At 40.6% G+C, this 21592-nt stretch overlaps 1 protein-coding gene across 1 annotated transcript in view; it reads right to left on the bottom strand.

Annotated features, from left to right (window-relative positions):
- Positions 1-126: 126 nt before the first annotated feature.
- LOC136437062 (ubiquitin-conjugating enzyme E2 K-like) overlaps positions 127-21592 on the bottom strand; it is a 78620-nt gene continuing 57154 nt past the window's right edge. Inside the window, exons 6-8 of the mRNA XM_066431512.1 lie at positions 10172-10235; positions 3745-3815; positions 127-2527 (exon numbers count right to left, since the gene is read on the bottom strand). Of these exons, the coding sequence (XP_066287609.1) occupies positions 2456-2527; positions 3745-3815; positions 10172-10235 (207 nt within the window). The 3' untranslated portion in view covers positions 127-2455. The remainder of the gene's footprint in view (positions 2528-3744; positions 3816-10171; positions 10236-21592) is intronic.

Below are 21592 nucleotides of genomic sequence, written 5' to 3' on the forward strand. Positions count from 1 at the left end.
TATTGATAGTAATTTCATTGTTGAATAGAAAAAAGGAGAATTCTACTGTCAAATACTTATCAGTGATGAAGACAAAGAACGGGAACAACAGTTATTAGTGATGAAGACAAAGAACGGGAACAACAGTTTTCTGTTTTTACATTTGCATTTATCTTCATTCTATTCTTAGAAAAACAGAAAAGTGGGAAATGTTTCTATTAGCATGCATACAAAGGCTGGACAAAGTTGTGTGCATACACATGTGACAAGTCTAGGTACTCTTATGATTGGATGAGGATGTAATTATATCATATTTGAAAAAAATTACATATTTTGGTGACACCTTATGAGCGGATCTTATTAGTATCATACAATAACTGCTTTGTGTTGGATATCAATGCTGTACCTATTTATGTGTTGATGGCATTGGATAAAACAAGCAGCATGATCCAGGTGAAAGTCAAATACACCTACAGAAAGCATGCTTATAAATCATTGAAACCTACTAAAACCTGATGAAGCAGTCAGGAGCACATTTCAACTTGATGACATCAGGACCAATAAAATCTTCCCAGAGACAAGTAAATGTTTTACGAACCTCTATCACAAATATACTAACGTATGTATGTTTTAATGTAATTTGATGGACACTGGACTCAGTGCCTGATATACTTTCTTTCACACAAATAATTGGAAACTGAAGGTATCTAAGAAAAAAGTTAAACATCGCCCTGCATGGGATCCCCACGTTTTCTTTATTATATAAAGGACTATTATGCACTATGGTACATGTTTATCAGTGACCACTTACATACAAAATATGTACATGCACAGATTTTCCTACACCCCTCTTCCGTCAACCCCAGTAATTTTCGTGCACCATCTATTTCTGAAGAAAGCTTCTAACCTCACATACCTGTATCTTTGAACCATGGATATGAATGTACTTGTTTGTGAACCTGTTTATGACTTAACTAACGTGTACAAGAGCTGTCCTCCCCCAACTGTTGTAGCCACATTCAATGTAAGTTGAAAGCTACATATCTTTTTTGCAGAACTGCCAATAGCGTCTTTTTTATTTCCTTCTTTACCACTTAGGCAATGTTTATTTGATTATATGGATGGCATCCTATGGAGACTCCAAAAGTGATGCAAGTGTGCAAATAAAAGAAAAATTTTGAAACAAAAGGTGGTCAGGAAGGTTAAACAAAACTAAACACTGGTATACTGAAATATAGATTCTTCACTTGTTCTTTCTTTTACTTTGGAATTTACTTTGGCATTCTACAACATTAGCATCCAGTTTCCAAAATATTTTTTTTTGTAATTTAGGCCACACCAATTTTATTTGTTGATTCTTGGATTTTTTCAGAAAAAAATTGGAGCGACAGGGCGAGAAAATTTTTTTTTGGCAAATAGTCTGGGGTGAAGATAGAGGTTTACATAACATACACAATAAGAGGATTATTCAAGTTTCAGCTTTGTATGGCTCATTTTATGCAATGAACCCTTCCTTTTGATCAAGTACTATAATTTTAGTAACAAAATTACCTTTTGCTATGTAATATATGGATTGATATTGAGAACTAGTTTTAATAAATGAAAACTTATTACTTATGATAAAATGTGACTATACTTTTTAGGTATGTGCAGGCTTTACAATCTATGTTAGTGGCTATTTAGTTTTACAACAAATAGTAAAATCATGAGGAAAAATTTGTGAATGGGAATAGTGATCCAATTTTGTCTTTTTCTGAAAATGGGAAAAACAGGAGAGGCTATTCCGAGAAGCAACAAAAAAACTGGTGTGGCCTTACAGCACATATTTGATCATTTTGCAGCTGCTCTTTACAATTTACAGTAAGGGCGAAACCTTTTTTTAAACGAATGAAAATTGATGCAGGTGTGGCTGTCATCCATATAATCGAATCAACATGGCCGTTGCATTATATCAACCTTGTCTCAAATTCATAAGCCATTCTACGGAACACAAAAGCAGACCAATTATTTGGCAGAAGTGTCGGGGTGACATCTACATGTATTTACAGCCATGTTACATTTAGATTTCAATTGAATTGTTTTCCTACAAGTCAAATTGTGTGTGTATGCACACATTGGAGTTCTTCATCACACTGCAGCTAAGCAAGGATGCTATAACCGCCTTGAGCTAAGGCAGCCATAGCCACGGGGACTCTAGTGGGAAGACGTATTTACTTGTATATTATACAGTGTCTTCCAACAGAGGAAACTGTATAATATACAAGTAAATACGTCTTCCCACTAGAGTCGCTGCGCCTAAGGCAGCCAGACATATGTTACAAGGGTACTAACATAACTTAGGGCCCTAAATGCTCTCACTCTTCCCACAAATGTAATTTGCATGGTGATTGGGTTGGAACCAGATGATTGGTGGTTCCAAAAAACTGTCACTTCCCTACAGATGGCGATGAACTACATGTACACAGGTGAGCATGGATTAACTGATCAGGTCTTGTGTGGCTCTCTGTACGTTCCATTCATGTGCAGACAAGGCGGTCAATGCTCTGTGCTGGAGATATATTAAAAATACAACAACAGAAAAAGTAGTTAGGCATTTTCTCTCATGTCCTATACATGATACAAACTCAACACAAAAAGTTTGGAAACCTAACTTTGATCAAGCATATCTCTTATACATCTCTTACCTGTATATTACTTTTTCAGACAATTGTATGGTATTATATATCATTGGAAAGCTTAATATGTCATCACCCTTCAGGCCATGTTGATTTGATTATATGGATGACATCCTCTGGGAACCCCAAAAAAGGCCAAAAGTGATGCGTGTGAATAAAGGAAAAACGTTTGGCAAAAAAAAGGTTCCTTAATTACGAAATCTACGCTGTCAGGAAGGTTCAACAAATGACTAACACATGGCATAGCAAATAATAGATTCTTCATTTCCACTTCTTTACATCTTCATCTTTGACTTTGGAACAGATTTTGGCATTCTATGACATTAGTTTCATTTTCCAATAGATACATTTTTTCAATTTACGGCATAAATTTGATCATTTTGCAGCTGCTTTGTGCGATTTACAGTTTAGTCACAAACTTTTTGTCTATTTTTTGAAATCTATATAATCAAATCAACATGGCCTTACTAGGGTTGGGTGCTGTTACAGGAAATCGAGTACCAATACCATGTACTGATACCCACCAAAACCATACCAATCATTATGATCCTACATCCAAAAGTCAAACACCAGAGTTGACTATGAGAGTGCATCATAAAAAAAAGCGCTGACATTCCCCCTGCCAAAACAGTCTGATGATGATAGGGGTATTTCAGCACTTTTTTGGGTTAGCCACTCACGAAATCAGTCATGTTGATCATTGCACTATAGCATGATCATAACAAATGAGGTATCATTTTAAAGGGAAATAAATCTATTAGGCTTTCCAATGATACAATGCATTAAATGCTAATAATCAAGGAACAACCAACATACCTGTGTATATTGTATAATCAAGGGAAATTTTGGAACTTCTTTCTCATGGCAAACTCAGCACTTTGCCCTGGTGCTCAACCCAAGAATGTATGATCATAACGAATGGACTACCGGTATCATTGTACAGGGCTAGATATATAATACAATGTAATTTAAGAAGTATTCAGAGATATAATCAACCAAACTCAAAAACATTCTAGTTTTAATCTAACTGACAAACCAAAAGTACAAATAGAAAAGTGCCACACGACAGTTAAAACCTCAGAGGACTTACCCGTTCAAATCCCATCTCTGCTAGTTGAGATACTTTCTCGTAGAACTCCTCATCTTTTTTACTTTTAGGTGCTGGAGAGAAGGTATAGAATCATGTTGTATTCATACACAAAAATGGGTTACAACTTACATGTACAATGTCATGTTGTTCTTATTTTTTCATTTTGAAATAGATAACAGCAGGAAAGGCAACATTTACACGAGCAAATACAGCACCTTACACTCATTTCCCTCCTCGTGAAAAAAGGGACTGTTCCCAAATCACCCAAATTCAAAAATGGAACATTCCAAAATAACGTTTGCCAAAAACTGAACTACTATTATTACAAAGTCAGACCAGTCAGAAATGGATCTTTTCCAATTTCACATTCATACTGGACGTTTCCAAAAAAAATTCCTCCATCAAAAAAGTGACTTTCTAATAATCATCAAATTGAATTTCAAAAAAATATCACCCGCATACAAGAAAGGACTCTTCCAATGGCATATAGACCACCAAGTATCATGAAAATTTCAAAATGTAAACAACAAGACTGTAGCTGAAGATTTCTTTTGCGGAAGAATTTCCGCAATCCATGACTTCAGAAAATTTGTGCATTACACAGCGGACAGTTCTATGCAGCGTGGCGGAGTTATGTACTCTGGTGGAGTTATTATGTTTAGCCATACCTAGTATGGCTCAACATATTGTTTTTACTCAGGTTTCTTCTTCTTCTTCTCCTGTCAAATCTTCAAATCGATTCATCTCTGTCATTTTTTGACCAAATGACTTGAAATTTGGTACAAAGGTAGTGTAGGCAAATACCCCTAGGCCACTTTTTAATTTTTTCGATATTGAGCTTGAAAGTGATTTTATTGAGGTTTTCCTGACCAAAAACGTACATTTTGGCCTCCTGTGCTCTGGAAATACATTCAAATGACCTGAAATTTGCTATGGGGGTACATTGAACAAATATTCAAAGAACCTCATTTGCACTTTTGGCATACATCACTTCAAAATACGATTTTGCAGGGTATATTGGGGGAGAACATTGGGTATTTTCCTCATATGACCTAAAGGTCAGTGACCCCAAGTGCACCTGGCCTGCCTGCGAGCCTTGCTTTCCTCATATGACCTAAAGGTCAGTGACCCCAAGTGCACCTGGCCTGCCTGTGAGCCTTGCAACCACTGTTCTCGCCAGCCTGAAATTTTTACCCGTCATTCAAATTTTGCTTCGGGGAAGAACATATCGAGCGCCGAAGGCGCGAGGCGTCGCGCCGGAGGCGTGACCATTCTAGGGGGGTCCGGGGGTATTTTCCCCCGGAAAACTTTGAGATCTAGACCCTCTGAAACGCTATTTCCTGCATTTTGAGGGGCAAATTTCCTGGTAGAATAAGCTTAGTTTAATGACATCTCTTTTGGTGAAAAATTACACAAGGGTTTCAGGCTTAATTTTTTGGGGAGGCGTGCCGTCATCGCGGAAATATCAAATGTTCACAACTTCACACACAAGCTACACTTCTATGTTGTATACAATCGGCAAAGAAAAGAAAATTTAGCGCAACAAAACTTTATTACGTATCAGCTACGTCCTACAAAAAATTCACACAGAATAAATCGGCAAAAATAAAACACAACATTTCAACACTTGTTCCCTATGCGCCCTGTAATTATTGAACGTAATGAGGAATTTGAAACCCTACTTTGAGAAAGAACGCAATAAAGATGTCCATTTTTTTGTCCTATGTTTTCCGCGGTTAATTTCTCCGGTAACTGCACTGAATGTGTTTAAAAGTTGTCGATTCAAGCCTTCCAACAGCCGCTTCGTCGTGCGATTCTTGCGATTCCCGCCATTCCCCTAACATCTCGCAAATTCACGCTTAGCTGAAATCTCGCGAGTAGCGAGACTCGCATGTCATTGGTCGTTTTTTCTTGACGCGACGGAGACGTGCGCTGTGATTGGTGGATTACAATATCTGAGGCCTGTTTACCATTTCTTGCGGGAAGAACTCAGCCGCCACGGCTTAAAACTTTAATACTGTACACAGATTACAGAAAGCCTGATAGCTATAGGAGTATTCCTGAATTTTAAGGCTTCTTTGATGACAATAACTGACGGTGAACCGAGAGGGACAAAACAGAAATAAACGTCAGCCTGATGCGACTGGCCAAAACTGTATACAGTGTAGTGGGGAGGGCGGCGCATGACGCCGAGTTTTCGGCGGCCAACAAATATTACTAGCAACCACCACGGCGCTCTCTGTGTGTTGCTGGGGTTGTCGCCGGCGGGCATTAGAAATGATCTAGATCGCCCTCATCACGAACTTCCGCTGATCCTCTGGAGTTTTCGAAAATTCTAAGCTCTGTCTAAATATCTTTACACACCGATTTTGTCCATTAAAAATGAGGGGTTGGGCAAAAATTTTGTCCGTCATGAGCGACAAAAAATGACGGGAGGACGGCTGCTGGCGAGAACACTGCTTGCAACCACCTGATTGGCCAATTTAGTTAATCTAGTTATCTTGCATTTCTGGCGCAGGTGTGCTAGTATTCATACCAAATGTGGTATGGGAATGCGTAGGACATGTGCTTACATGGCTTTGTTCACTCTTTTTTTAACAAAGATACACATCTCCAGTTCCTATGTATTAAACCAAAATGATGCAAAATTTGGCATGTGTCTGCCCTGGTCATGTACACAGGCCCTCATTCAAATGTTTGGCATACAGCCTTTCAAAACGATTTTGCTCAAATGTGCAATGCTTTCGCGTAGTTTATGATGAAATATAAACATGGAATTCTGCCAATTAGCAAAGGATTTAAATACAAACAACATATGTCATTTTGGTACAGAAGACCATGAGTTAAATTAGATTAGGCCATACTGATTTGATCATATGGATGACATCCTCTGGGTACCCTGGGAGATCATGTATTCGGCTAGCGGAGCTTGGGTTTACAGAGGAGAGTGGGGCGGGGTCGATCGTCGGGGGAAGCGGGAGGGTGGGCCGGTGGAAGCTTGGGCGCGCTCGTGGTGCTAGGTGGCGCGCCGATATATGGGGTCTGGTCTCCGAGGTTACTGGAGACCCCAAAAGTGATACGAGCGTGTGATTAAAAAACATTTTGGAAAAATAGACAGTTGCCTTCATTACGAAATCAACATGCCCAGGAAGGATCAACAAAATTAAGTCTAAACACACAGAGTATGGTATACCAAAATATAGGTTCTTCATTTTTGTTCTTCCAGAAATTCGGAGTTTGACTTTGGAATTGACTTTGGCATTCTACGGCATCAGTATCTGTTTTCCAAATTATTTTTTTCTAATGTACAGCATGTATTTTCTCAGTTTTTACAGCTGCTTAGGATTGAGTGAAGTGTGATACATTTTGTACTAGAGCCAGAATATATAGCCAAATATGTGATATGCTGAGGAAAGGTTTTGTAGACTGCTTTCCCATGAACTAAGAGAAACAAAACTTGACACAGTTATTACATGTTTCTTGACTAAGAAGTGTGCTAAGTTTCCTTTCTCTTATAAGTTATGATATAGTTTATGAAATAGTCTACAGGAACCTTTAACCAATCCAGCACATATTCAGGACCCTGATGACCACTCTGAATTCAACTCATACCTCACTCCACTCTATCGAAAAAAAGAAGAAAACAAGAGCTTTTAAAAAAAGCTGGCGTTTCGGCTACGTTTATAAGTGTGAATTGTCTTTTCCCTTTACTTGAAGTAAAATCAGCCAGAGGAAGTCACTCAAGGGCTGTTCAGTCTATAAGAAAAATTGTCATTTTGGGAAATGAGTACTGTTTTAATAGAGAAAGGCAGATTGGGGAAAGCAATTTTGAAGTTACGTCACTTAACTTAAGTGCTTTTGAAAAAGCTGGTCTTGGCCTACAACTTGTGCTTATTTGTAAAATGTATAATAGGCTCATTATAAAAGCTATCAATGTAATTATGTACATGGCACGCAATAAAACATAAAATTTGAAAAAGCACCATTGAATCATCAGCACTATGGTAATTAAGTGAAATAGAAGTTCATAACAGCTAAGGTTCTATCTAAAAACTAAAGTTCACCATCTAAGGTGGTGCATGCTAGGGCACATCCTTCGCATGCCCGAAGACACTCCAGCTCAAAAGGCACTAGAATTTGCTACAGTGGGGTGCAACAAATACAAGGCCAGGAAAGGAAGACATTGCACGAACCTACTAAGTGTCCTAAAAACTGATCTCAAGAACAAAGGGATGGGAAACCTAAGAACAGCAAGGAAACTCAGAGAGCTACGGCTGCTCGCAGAAAATAAGACACAGTGGAAAGAAATGAAGAAAGACTGAATGCAGGGGGAGGCTGTTTCCACAACCTCCGAGCCGCAGAATACAGTGGATCATCATCATCTATCTAAAATGACTACCAAATGTCAAACAAATCAACAGCTACCTCATCCGTATTATTCTGGTTTCCGCATTTACAACATTTCTTCCTTATTTTCCTGGGTAATTTTGCTAAAATTCATGAAAATTCCCATAGTTTTGTGCCGAGGGGCGCCACTTTCCACGTCCGTGTTGTCTGAATGAAGTCGATACTGAACAATGGAGCATTTGCTACTGTAACAAAGAATCGCTGTTTTGCAAACAACATCAAGAGCCTCTGCTTACATCGGGGATAGAAGTTTAGTGGCGAGTGTTTTGCAAGAATCATCTTACCGCGCATAGGAGCCGCTGCACGGTATTTTCCATTACAATGAACAGAAAAATTCGAATGCCGGGTTTGGAATCTATGAAGTCCTGTTCATAAGACAAAGGCCTTGTATATATTAAATGAATATTTAAAAATAACAAATATAAAATATTTCTTTATTTATTAATGAAAAAAATGATATTCATAAATATGATATTGATAGATTAATATAATATCAATATATATTTTTGATATTCAATATCTAAAAAGAAAAAAAAAATTCATGCACGGACACGAACCCGGATCTTCTGGGTCCGAAGTGCTTCGCGTTGCCAGATCGGCCAAGCTGCGGTACGTACTCACTTACTTTGAACGTAATGCTATAACCTCACTATATGGTATCATTTATGCCGATTTTTGCTCGTTTTCTTGACGAAATCATTTTTTTTCTTCTGCAATCTTGTGGAATAGATGTAATATGGATATGGTCATTTTTCAGGATATCAAAGTCCGAAACCACAATGCAATGATATTTCCGAACAGTTGTAGCAGTTACATGCGGTCGCCGTCCTGTGTCACATGCAAATCTAGCGTGCCTGCCTTTTCGTGCTCTCTTGCCATATAAGGCAACGGCTATACAAGGATTTGAGAACGTATTGCCATATAAGGTCTTATTGTGTGCGACACAGTGTTGAACCAAGCTTCCCTGGTCCTTGCTTGAAGGTAAAAGCCAGGACAATGCGTTCCGGCGCGCATGCGCCGAAACGCAAAAACAACTGACAGAATTTCAGAAATTAAAATTTTGCTCAATATTGATAGGCAAAGGAGGTCCTTATTATGCAAATCAGGCCGTTTTGCACTATTTATATCCATTGATGCAATGAGCATGAAGTTTCTGTCATTTAGCAGAACTGAAACATACATTTTCCAGATCAATTATGCAAATAAAGTCTGAATTTACATTAATCACTTTACATGCATCAATTATTACGTTCAACTTGATCTTCCTGGTTATCTATACAGGTAAAATCATGAAAATCCGCTCATCCTTTCCTGACTTATCCCACAGTTCCAAAGAAAGCTACAAGAGGGCCAAAAGAAACGTCAAAATCATCGGCCTATCTGCAAGCTAAGAAACGGCAATATGTTTCTAGAGTTCAACTCAGATAACTCAGCTGACCGGCACCGATGTCTGCGCCAGCTTTTGAACTCACATAGATCCACTGTACAGATCTCCCTCTCCGACTGTACAGCATGTATTTTCTCAGGTTAAAAAGAAAATTGTGTATAACATGTATGAATATGGTGGACTCTTTCACTAAAAGGCTGCTTGGATCCATAGATTATATTTGCATGAACAGTGGCTTTGTAAAAAGATATTAATGTTGTCACAAACTGGCAAGAAGTAGAGTTACTTTGAGAATACATGTACATCCTTCTCGGGATAATTGCGTCACAACTACCACAAAGAAAATTTGTATCACCCAGGACCAGCTACTGCAATGTTGTCAGAGAAAATATGGGGTTGTAAACCAAAACCATCAGGATGAATTGATTTGCAAATCCGATGAAACTATTTACAAACTTAAATCCATGTTTGTGAAAGTGATTTAATAGTATTGAATCAAAATATTTGCATCCTTTTGCCTTTTTATTGCATAGATGTTATTCTGATCCCATGCATCCACATTGTTATGTACATGTTACATGTGCACAGAATAAACACAGGTAAACCTCACCCAAACAAAACACCCTCTCTTACCTTCAGCATGTACTTGTGCCCAGTGCCTGGCTGTTTTTTCCCACAGAGGTCTATTTTCCTTGTACTGTATAAAAAAAGGACAGAGGCACATGCAGTCAACAATAGGAATATCACCTGTGATCCAGGAACACAGAATATCTAGGCTTGACCTTCAAGAGGAAAATTGCTGATGGTATGTCAACGGTGTACGATGAAGTCATTCGGCAGATACAGACACACAGACAGGAGGTGTCCTGGGACTGCCGCAGTGCCTCACACTGCCGTGACCACATAGTGACCTGCCGCAGCTGTGACAGTGCACAACTTTCAAAATGGAAGGCGAATAGGCTCTATTTTGCTCTTTTTGCCCAAAAGGCATGTACTTGCAGTGCCAGGTATGGCACAGAAGACGGATTTGACGTCACAGGGACAGGTATCGTGAGATTGAGCGGTTTTTGCATTGGTACAAGGGTGAGTCAAAAAGTAATACAAGTGGTTTTATAACAGGTGCATTTTTGATCAAATGAGTCGAAATTTGGCACAAAGGCACATATCTTCTTGAGACTTCTTCACTTCTACTCGAGCACAGCAGCTATTGACAGACCAGAAATATATCATTATATAGCAATAACTTGTTTTCACTTACACCAAGAGAACGCAAAGGCTCATATCCCTACAAATTGTTGTGTATCCTATTCCTATCTGGAAAAAAATTCTACAAGTGATCATGTCAGCTTCGATTCCTGGCAAGCCACCAAAATACTGGATAAGGGGTGCTGGGTTTTTCCGCTTGAACTGCCTGGTCTGCGATCACCCCAAATCGGGGGTGCATACTGTAATTTTTGTTTCATTCACAACGTGACTGTAACTTTATGTTAACTATTTTCACTGTCACCTCTGTGCCGTGAACTTAGCATCACTTTGAAAAACCTGTTGTAATGATTCCTTCACTTGCCACCACCGTGAAGTTAAAGTTCAGTGAAAATGTCCATTTTCCTGACACCATGAAATTTTGCTACCGTGAAGATAAAGTGAATTACAGTACTTTATAGGGGATGTGTACTCTATTGGAAGCTTTACAGTAGACGCATGTTGTCTAGGCCCATGCCCGTGGCTAGGCTGCAAAATCACGATAGCATAGTAGCATTCAGTTAATTAGAGTTTGCAAATTCAAGGTTTGCAGCAGAAACATGGCCGATTGAAACTCTGTTGGAAAAATTTGTCCACGGAATGTTGTATTTCACAGGGAAAATGCCCGTGTACAAACTTTTACAAGATTATTTTTGTAGGTCTTGTGCAAAGCTTACACCAAATTATGCAGCCCAGAAGCGATTTTCACCGGCAGTCAGCTCGTTTTGATGGCAGTAGACATAGCACTGTAGTCGTAATAATTTCAAACTCCACGTGGAGGTGCTGTCGGCTCCCATGATTGATCGACTCCCCATTTTTCGGGGGCGCAACGCCCTATAACGTACGCAACCCGACTTTGGGGTCCATCTTGCGACTTGAAAAATTTAATTAGTGCGTACTCTATAAAGCAACTTTAAGGTATGTTTTCGGGTACGTAATTGATCATATCTCACCGGAGTAAATCCGGAAGAATGATGATGATGATGATGATTCGGGTACGTGTGTGTGTGTTTGCATAACTCGAGAATGCCTGGGGGATTGTCTTGATATTTGGTATGTGGGTACATGTATATGTCTTGATGACACCTCAAAATTATTAGATTTTGGGCCCCAAGTGACTTTTTGAGGTACTGCAGCAGATGTATGGTCATGATGTTTGTGTGGTACTTGTATATACTGGATACATGTAGCTCTTTGGAGGGAGATTTAGTTGTGTGGGTGAAATGTGGAGATTATTACAGAGAAATAATGCAAATTGAGGGCGTCATCAACGAAAAACAATAGCCTTCTTTGCTAAGATAAGGCATTCATTTAATAAATCACATAAAAAACAACAGCGTTTTTGGTTAGAGAAGATGATCAACCAGAGGCGACGGCAGGAAATTTTGATTGGGGGGGCGAGATCATTTGAGATGAATTGTCACAGAAACGAGTGCCGAAGGCGCGAGGCGTCGCGCCGAAGGCGCGACAATACTAGGGGGGGTCCGGGGGTATGCTCCCCCGGGAAATTTTGAAATCTAGACCCTCTGAAATGCTATTTCCTGCATTCTGAGGGGTAAATTTTGATGGAAGAGTAAGCTAAGTCTCTCTTTGTAAAAAAAAAATGCAAAAGGGTTTCAGCTTGATTTTTGGGAACGGCGCCCTCCCGACATATTTTTTGCCAGAGGCACGACATGCTCCCACAGGAAAACTTAAAATTCTTGACCCATTGAAGCGCTATTTCCTGAAGTCTGAGGGACAAATTTTTAAGTAATCTAAGTTTAAAGACATCTCTATATGTGAAAAAAAATACAGAAGGGTTTCTTCTTCTTCTTCTATACTGCTTAGCCTCATATCTGAGATTATCAGCAGTTGCGCATGGGTTAGATACAACACAAGTGTCCGGAACAAGTAAAACGAAGGGAAAATAAAGGAGAGGCACTAAGGAACATACACAACTGAATTTGTGTGTGCAAAGGACAGGACAAGTGAATTTAGTGAGTTAGTGATACAAATATTTATATATATACAAGGACGTGTTGGGGTGGCTCAATACAGCAGGGTCGTCCCCAGTTCGGTTTTGAACTGGGAGAGGGACCCCGCCTCCGCCACACCAGGCTCAAGTTCGTTCCACTCTTTGGTGGTCCGAGGGAAGAACAAGAGCCTATAGTAGTTGTTCCTGCACGCGATGGCCTGCAGGTTTCAGCTTGAGTTTTGTTGGACGACACCCTCCCGACATACGATTTTTCCGCCGGAGCGCGACATTGAAAACTTTAAAATTTTGACCCATTGAAACACTGTTTCATGAATTTTGAGGGGCAAATTTTGCTGACAAAGTAAGCTAAAAAGGTTAATGACATTTCTATATGTGAAAAAATACAGACGGGTTTCAGCTTGAGTTTTGGGGTGCGACGCCCTGGAGCCCTCCCGACATATTTTTTGCCGGCGGCAACATTCTCCTCCGGGAAAATTTTGAAATCTTGACGCCCTGAAATGCTTTTTCCTGAATTTTGAGAGGCAAATTTTGCTGATAAATTGAACAAATACTGAAGGGTTTCAGCATGAGCTTTGGAGGGCGATGCCGTCCCGACATATACGCCGGCGGCGCAACAATCCTAGGGTGCAACAATCCTAGTATGCTAACGTACGTCGGAGAAAATTTTGAAATCTTGACCCGCTGAAACGCTATTTCCTGCATTTTAAGAGACAAATTTTGCTGGTAGAGTAAGCTAAGTTAAGAAAATCTCTGTTAGTGAAAAGATTCACAAGGGTTTCAGCTTGATTTTTGGGGGGGCGACGCCCCCCCAACATATTTTTCGGGGGGGCAGCCGCCCCCCTTGCCCCCCCTGGGCCGCCGCCACTGTCAACTGAAATGATTTATCAGCGCTCGTGAGTGCGACTGGATTAGTCGCATATGCGACCAGTTTTTTGAGAATGCGACTAGATCTAAAATCACGGTCGCACGGTGTGACAATGAAAAATCAAGACCTGCGCCAGGATAATGGCTGCAGAACTAAGCGGTAAGCTGAAAATATTGAGGTATTCCAACCCTACCGCGAAAATCGTCGGTGAATTTTCTATCATGTTCCCACGCCCGCGGTACAAAAACTATCCGTTCCTAGTGGCAAAATTACCCATAGAAATAAAGGATATAAGTTTCTTTCCTTTGTGATGTATTTGTTTGATTTGTAAAATGTTTCAAACGCCAGAAATGTGCCGATGAATGTGAGTGCTAGCCGTGCGTCTCCGGACGGCCGCCGGCGCCATGATGTTTTTAAACCGCAGCAGAATGAAAAGCCTATATCCTGCAGTCATTTTTACACCTGTTCAATTAATGATTTTTACGATCAAAATCAATGAATCAATTCAAGTGGAGTTTTATCCCCCAAAATATCAAATTTTTCTTTTTGTTACCGGTATCATTTCAAAGCTCATGATCTGCCCGTCATTATGGTGCTACTTCCATTTTGCTGCGGTCTAAAATGAATCGCAAAGCTTTCTCCATGCAGTCGGCCTGTCATTGAATGGCCGCACGGCGCGCGAAATTTGAACTGCGCGTTTCAAAGGAACCAAAGATATTTGACTGGGCCGGCACAAACAGATCATTTTTGATACTATTGAGCAGGAATATTAAAGTATTAAAGTATTTTGGATTGTTTCTAGACAGAGGGTGGGGGTGAAAACAAAATGCCTGTAAAAAATTTGAACTTGATGCCAGCAGTGAAGTTTCAAATCATGGAATTTGACTTTATTTGTTTTGGTCCTGAAACCAATAGATAAGTTTTAGAGTTTAATAATCTATTTATTCATCATTCAAGGTTATGTGAATCATTACTTGCCTTGTTCCAAGTAAAAAATACCATTGTGTATTTTTCAACTTGTTGAACTTGAGGCACCGTGGCCCCCGGATAGGGGCCAGCCGGGGAACCTATGCCCAATTTTTCTAAAAATCCCTCATACTAGTATCATTTAGCATGTAGGAAGGTATTGAATTGCCAATTGTTCTGCACCATCAATGTAGGTTTTTATCTCTTATGATCTATTCAAATACTTTATTCCTGGTTGTTAACATTGATTAATACTATTAATAACTGTACTTGGTATGGCCAAGACTTTTGCTTGTTCTTCCAACTTTTTGTAGTGGTGCTCCTAGATTTTTGCTGGTGCTCCTAACTTTTTTGAGTTAGGAGCACAGTGCTCCTAGGTCTAAAAGTTAGTCTGGAGCCCTGTTAATGCAAATATGGAACTTACATGCATGACGAGAAGAGAAACATTTAGGATACGTCACTCAAAAAGGTTAAAGGGAAGGTAAACTTAGAATAAAAAAAGCCTTCTTAAATACTATACCATGCTTAACATACCCAAAAGTCAAGTTCTCACTTGTTTTTCATTTTGTGCGCACCCCCGATTTGGGCTTCACCGCAACCCCAATCACGCCAGCTGAGATAGTTGACAGAAAAACCTTAATATGAATCCAAGATGGCGGCGAGACGGACGCCTCTATCAAGTCGCTCCGCCTGAAACTGAGGATTTCCCTACTTTTGCGATAAAAGTGTCATCCAAAACGCGTTTAAACTACAAGTAACGTTAACGTCACTCTATTATAAGTGTTTTTTTATCATAATATTGAGTTTGCGATCAAAAAAGCTAACATCTCGACCGCGCAGCAGTAAGCGTCCCGAGAACAAAGGACCTGAGGCGAGACCCAACCCAAGCCAAAACCCAAGCGGACATCATGGCGAAGGAAGATCGCGGCTCCAGCTCTCCTGGCAAGTTATACCGCCTACTAAACATCACAACAGATGCTACAGAAGGTGAGATAACTGCAGCTTACAAGGAAGAAGTGAAGAAATATGATAAAACCCTAACCACGACGACAAAGGACAAAGAGCAGCAAGCACGGGCCGATCGTTATTTCTCCGAGGTGAGCAAAGCCTTCTATGTACTATCAAACACAGATCGTCGACAACAATACGACAATTCAAACGTAATCGTTGAGCCCGCTAAGCGAGACAAGAAGGCAAAACCGACCAGTGACTACTTTGTGCAGCACAACGAGAACAGCGTTACCGTTCATATCCCAGCAGGATCGCACAAACATTGGATAGAAACCATTGAATCCTACTACAACGCATCTACCGTCGACAAAGGTAAGAATGGCCACCAACTAGCTGTGCCTTTCTATGATGCCACCACAGCCGATCCGATCGGCTCGGTAACCTTACATGTCTACCACACAAGTAAGATTCTTGTACAAGGATCAGCATGCTACCTGTGGACTATGTTCACTTTTGAAGAGCTGAAAACACAGCTGTCAAAATGCCATGACAAAGAAGTCGGATGCGAAGACATCATATGTCACAAATGTGAACGCCCTGGGCCAGAAGACAACGGCGTAATCCAGTGTAACACCTGCCAGGAGTGGTTCCACTATACCTGTACTGGTTTACACGAATTCCTGCTTCGTCAACTCATCAAAGACGAAGACAGTGTATACATTTGCGTCGAGTGTTCCATTGAATTCCCCATTGAAAGTACCGCCAATGTGCCCATGAAGACACACCAGCCACGTAACGACCTGTGTGAAGAAGAAACAAACCCTAAATCTCTTGTTAACTCGGACCACGGTAACGTAGAAACGGAAACAGAAGACCAGAACAACAACAACGAACTACAATCGCTTCAGCTGAACATAGACAAACTTGAAGCAATTCTAGCTAGCAGAATAACAAACGACGACAACAAAATTGACGCATTGTCTACTCGCATTGCGTGCATTGAATGCAAATTGTCTGAAACAAAAGAAACGCCTGCCGAGAAAATGGCGAAGGAAAGTGACACCGAAGCGCTAAAAAAACGTGTCAAGTCCCTCGAGGCTGAGAACAAAAACCTGCGCAACAGAATCACAGCCTTAGAAACAAAGAATGCTAACAGAGTGAAAAGTGCAGCAATTCAAACCGACATCTCACAAGAAAGAGCTCAGACCCCGGTCGAAGAAGAACTAGCGGACACTGTCACCGTACCGAACATTGCTACTACCAACAGGTTTCAAGCCCTGACAGAAAGTACGCTTGAAGGACGGTCTTCTAACAGCCGTGAGCCGAACAACCCACACAGGGACAACCCACCGCGGGAAGCCCCGGCACCTGCCCAACCACGCAACACCACCCCAGAACATCCAGAAATCATCATAGCTGGTGACTCAAACACGAGGGGTATAATCCCTAATATGCTATATCCCGGCAAGCAATCTCACAAATACACAGCAATGACGGTTCCACAGGCAACAGACCTCATCAAATCCACATCCCACCACAACCCAAAATGTATTGTACTCCACGTGGGGACTAACGACATCAAACGGGAGAGAGCTGCTCAAGGTGTGACAGAAAATATCAGACAACTGATAATGACAACACACGACAAATATCCAGATGCCGCTATTGTCATCTCCTCCATCCCGCCGAGGAATGACAAACACCTAATGGAGGTGACTCAAGATGTGAACAACTTCTTACACGTCCTCGGCCAGGAGTAACCCTTCGTTCATGTTGTCAACAATGACAACCTCGGTGACGGCGGAACAATCAAACAGTCTCTGTACAACCGTGACGGCTATCACCTGAACAGATCAGGACTGAAGGTGTTGGCTGCTAACTGGAAGTCTGCTATTCACCCTACCGTTGGTATGGGCACCTATAGCAGAGGCAGACGTTCGCTCCCACAGCAGACCAACACGGGAAACAAGACACGTCTTACAGAGAGAGACGGACGCTACCAACAAAGAAACCAGTTTAACCCCCCTGAGCCCCTGAACGGAGACCATATAACTGGTGGTCAAGGCCATGTCTTCTCGCCGTACGTGCAAAGGAACCCTCGTGCAAACGACAGAGAGGCCCATCTACCGTGGCGACCACAGGACGGAACCGCTGACGGTTGGCGCCCCAGCATGGGGTGGAGACAGCAGCCCATGGATTTCCAGCGCCGGCCGTTCCCTCCAACTCGCCGATACGACGACCCCTACGAGAGCTGGTTCCCAGAAGCCCAGTACGCACCCCGGCCATAATTCCCGCCCAGGTACATCAGAGACGCCGACTACCATCAGTGCCGTGAAGATGACTGGCGCGGCAAGGACCACTACGCAGGTTATTAACTTCCAACATTGTATCCGTAAAATGGTCATTCACTAAAATTTAACACACTTACTGTACTTGTAATGAAAATAATCAGTTCTTCTAGTATTAAACGAATACGATATGTCTATCATAGTACAAGTAACTTAAGCTTTATCAATAGTTAAAAAAAAAAAGTCCTCCCGCGCCACTTAGTGGAACATATGGCGGCGCCCATCTCCGATTCTCAGCCCTTGGGCCACACAACTTTGTGCAAGTCTCTACAGCAGGGGGCTAGTCCGCTGGTAGTGATGTGTGTTTAACTTCCATACTCTTTCCCAAATGCTGAGTGCTAAGCAGAGAAAGCAGTATGTACCATTTTTAAAGTCTTTGGTATGACCCGGCCGGGGTTCGAACTCACGACCTACCGTGTACAAGGCGAACACTCTACCCACTTGGCCATTGCACCGGTTTGCGCGATTTATCAATAGTGCAGTATCGCAAATAAGCGCAAAGTACACATGTCGCAATAGTAGGGAAACAATAGTCCTCTTTCAGTTTTTGTATCGTTGAGATATATGAGGTGTTCTCTTAACATAGGCTTTTGGAACATCCACGGCCTAGGAAAAAAACTTAAGGAAGATAACTTTAGAAGTAGTGTAGACAACCTTGATTTCTTCTCTCTTATCGAAACCTGGAGTAATGAATCCTCAGAAATAGACATCCCAAATTTCCAACACTTCTCATCTTCGAGGAAAAAACATAGAAGGGCCAGAAGAAATTCTGGCGGAATTATTTTTTACTTTAGAAAAGAATTGGCGAAGTTTATAAGTAGAGAGCGCTCCAAATCGGATGACTTACTCTGGGTTCGAGTATCCAAAGAATTATTTGGTTTATCGAAAGATGTATTTATATGTACCGTTTATATAAGTCCTCTCTACTCTCAAGTCCACAAAAGGACGGATAACTGTATTTTTGATATGTTAGAGAGGGATGTAGCATCTTTTAGTTCCAAAGGCTATGTTATTCTAGGGGGAGATTTCAACAGTCGGATAGGCTCCCTACAAGAAACCACCGAAGACCCCTTTGTTCCAGAACTTGAACCAGAAATGCCCTTCTCTAACCTTGACATCCCCAGAAACAACTCTGATAGAAATCTCCCTAATACTTTTGGCAAAAGCCTAATTGATCTATGTGCCCAAGCAGACCTTCGTATTCTTAATGGTCGTGTTCTAGGTGACTTAAATGGACGCTACACCTGCTATCAACCTAGAGGTTGCAGCACGGTGGACTATACCATCACAAGTAGCGCCCTTCTTCATAACATTAACGCATTCAAAGTCCACAATTTATCCGAATTTTCAGATCACTGCCTTATAACTACGAATATACGTACGCCACATTGGAACATTCAAGACACAAAAATGACCAAATGCAAATTACGCCCCCTTCCAAAAAAGTTTGTTTGGGACGAAAATTCAGGTGAAAAATTCATCCGTGCTCTAAATAGCCCGAAGATATCCGACAAACTAAACAACTTTTTATCTATTGGGCATGATATTACATTAACAACTCGTAACATTGATGAAGAAATTAGCAGGTTGCAGAATATTCTAGAAACAGCAGGAAAGTTATCATTAAAAATAAAATGTAACAGGAGAACCAAAGGACCAAAACAAAACAAACAAGAGCTTTTAAAAAAAGCTGGCGTTTCGGCTACGTTTATGAGTGTGAATTGTCTTTTCCCTTTACTTGAAGTAAAATCTGCCAGAGGAAGTCACTCAAGGGCTGTTCAGTCTATAAGAAAAATTGTCATTTTGGGAAATGAGTACTGTTTTAATAGAGAAAGGCAAATTGGGGAAAGCAATTTTGAAGTTACGTCACTTAACTTAAGTGCTTTTGAAAAAGCTGGTCTTGGCCTACAACTTGTACTTATTTGTAAAATGTACAATAGGCTCATTATAAAAGCTATCAATGTAATTATGTACATGGCACGCAATAAAACATAAAATTTGAAAAAGCACCATTGAATCATCAGCACTATGGTAATTAAGTGAAATAGAAGTTCATAACAGCTAAGGTTCTATCTTAAATGACTACCAAATGTCAAACAAATCAACAGCTACCTCATCCGTATTATTCTGGTTTCCGCATTTACAACATTTCTTCCTTATTTTCCTGGGTAATTTTGCTAAAATTCATGAAAATTCCCATAGTTTTGTGCCGAGGGGCGCCACTTTCCACGTCCGTGTTGTCTGAATGAAGTCGATACTGAACAATGGAGCATTTGCTACTGTAACAAAGAATCGCTGTTTTGCAAACAACATCAAGAGCCTCTGTTTACATCGGGGATAGAAGTTTAGTGGCGAGTGTTTTGCAAGAATCATCTTACCGCGCATAGGAGCCGCTGCACGGTATTTTCCATTACAATGAACAGAAAAATTCGAATGCCGGGTTTGGAATCTATGAAGTCCTGTTCATAAGACAAAGGCCTTGTATATATTAAATGAATATTTAAAAATAACAAATATAAAATATTTCTTTATTTATTAATGAAAAAAAATGATATTCATAAATATGATATTGATAGATTAATATAATATCAATATATATTTTTGATATTCAATATCTAAAAAGAAAAAAGAACCAATCCATGCACGGAGACGAACCCGGATCCTCTGGGTCCGAAGTGCTTCGCGTTGCCAGATCGGCCAAGCTGCGGTACGTAACTATTCACTCTGGACGTAATGCTATAACCTCACTATATGGTATCATTTGTGCCGATTTTTGTCGTTTTCTTGACGAAATCATTTTTTTTCTTCTGCAATCTTGTGGAATAGATGTAATATGGTCATTTTTCAGGATATCAAAGTCCGAAACCACAATGCAATGATATTTCCGAACAGTTGTAGCAGTTACATGCGGTCGCCGTCCTGTGTCACATGCAAATCTAGCCTGCCTGCATTTTCGTGCTCTCTTGCCATATAAGGCAACGGCTATACAAGGATTTGAGAACGTATTGCCATATAAGGTCTTATTGTGTGCGACACAGTGTTGAACCAAGCTTCCCTGGTTCCTTCCTTGCATGCTTGAAGGTAAAAGCCAGGACAATGCGTTCCGGCGCGCATGCGCCGAAACGCAAAAATGGTTTGACAAAACATGTTATGAGGCCCGGAAAGAACTACGAAACCTCAGATATCTCCTTGTACACAACCCGAAAAATCCATCCCTAAGAGGTAGTTATTTTAAGAAAAAGAAAGAATTCAATAAACTTGTTCAAAAACGCAAACGAGAATTCGAAAACAACTATCTAATGCGCCTTCAAAACCTCCAAGACAATAATCCGACCGCTTTCTGGAACCTACTTAACGAACTCAAAAAGACCAACTCAGTACCACAGGAAGATCTACCGGCCGACACATGGGTAGAACACTTCAGAACTATACACAGCAAATCCAGACTAAAACAAAAAACTTTTGATCTTAATTTTGAAAAGGAAATTCTTCACAAATTCCAGGCACTACAAAAATGTGAAGCAAGTCCAGGACCTTTAGATAATCCAATTACTGCATCAGAAATCAACGATGCAATAAAAGCCCTCAAGAACAAAAAAGCCAGCGGGGACGACATGATCATCAATGAAATGCTAAAAGCAGGAAAAATAATCCTATTGTCCCCTTTATTAAGACTATTTAACAGCACATTTTCGAAAGGAACTTTC

The sequence above is a fragment of the Branchiostoma lanceolatum genome, chromosome 6, assembly GCF_035083965.1.
Source record: "Branchiostoma lanceolatum isolate klBraLanc5 chromosome 6, klBraLanc5.hap2, whole genome shotgun sequence".
NCBI lineage: Eukaryota > Metazoa > Chordata > Leptocardii > Amphioxiformes > Branchiostomatidae > Branchiostoma > Branchiostoma lanceolatum.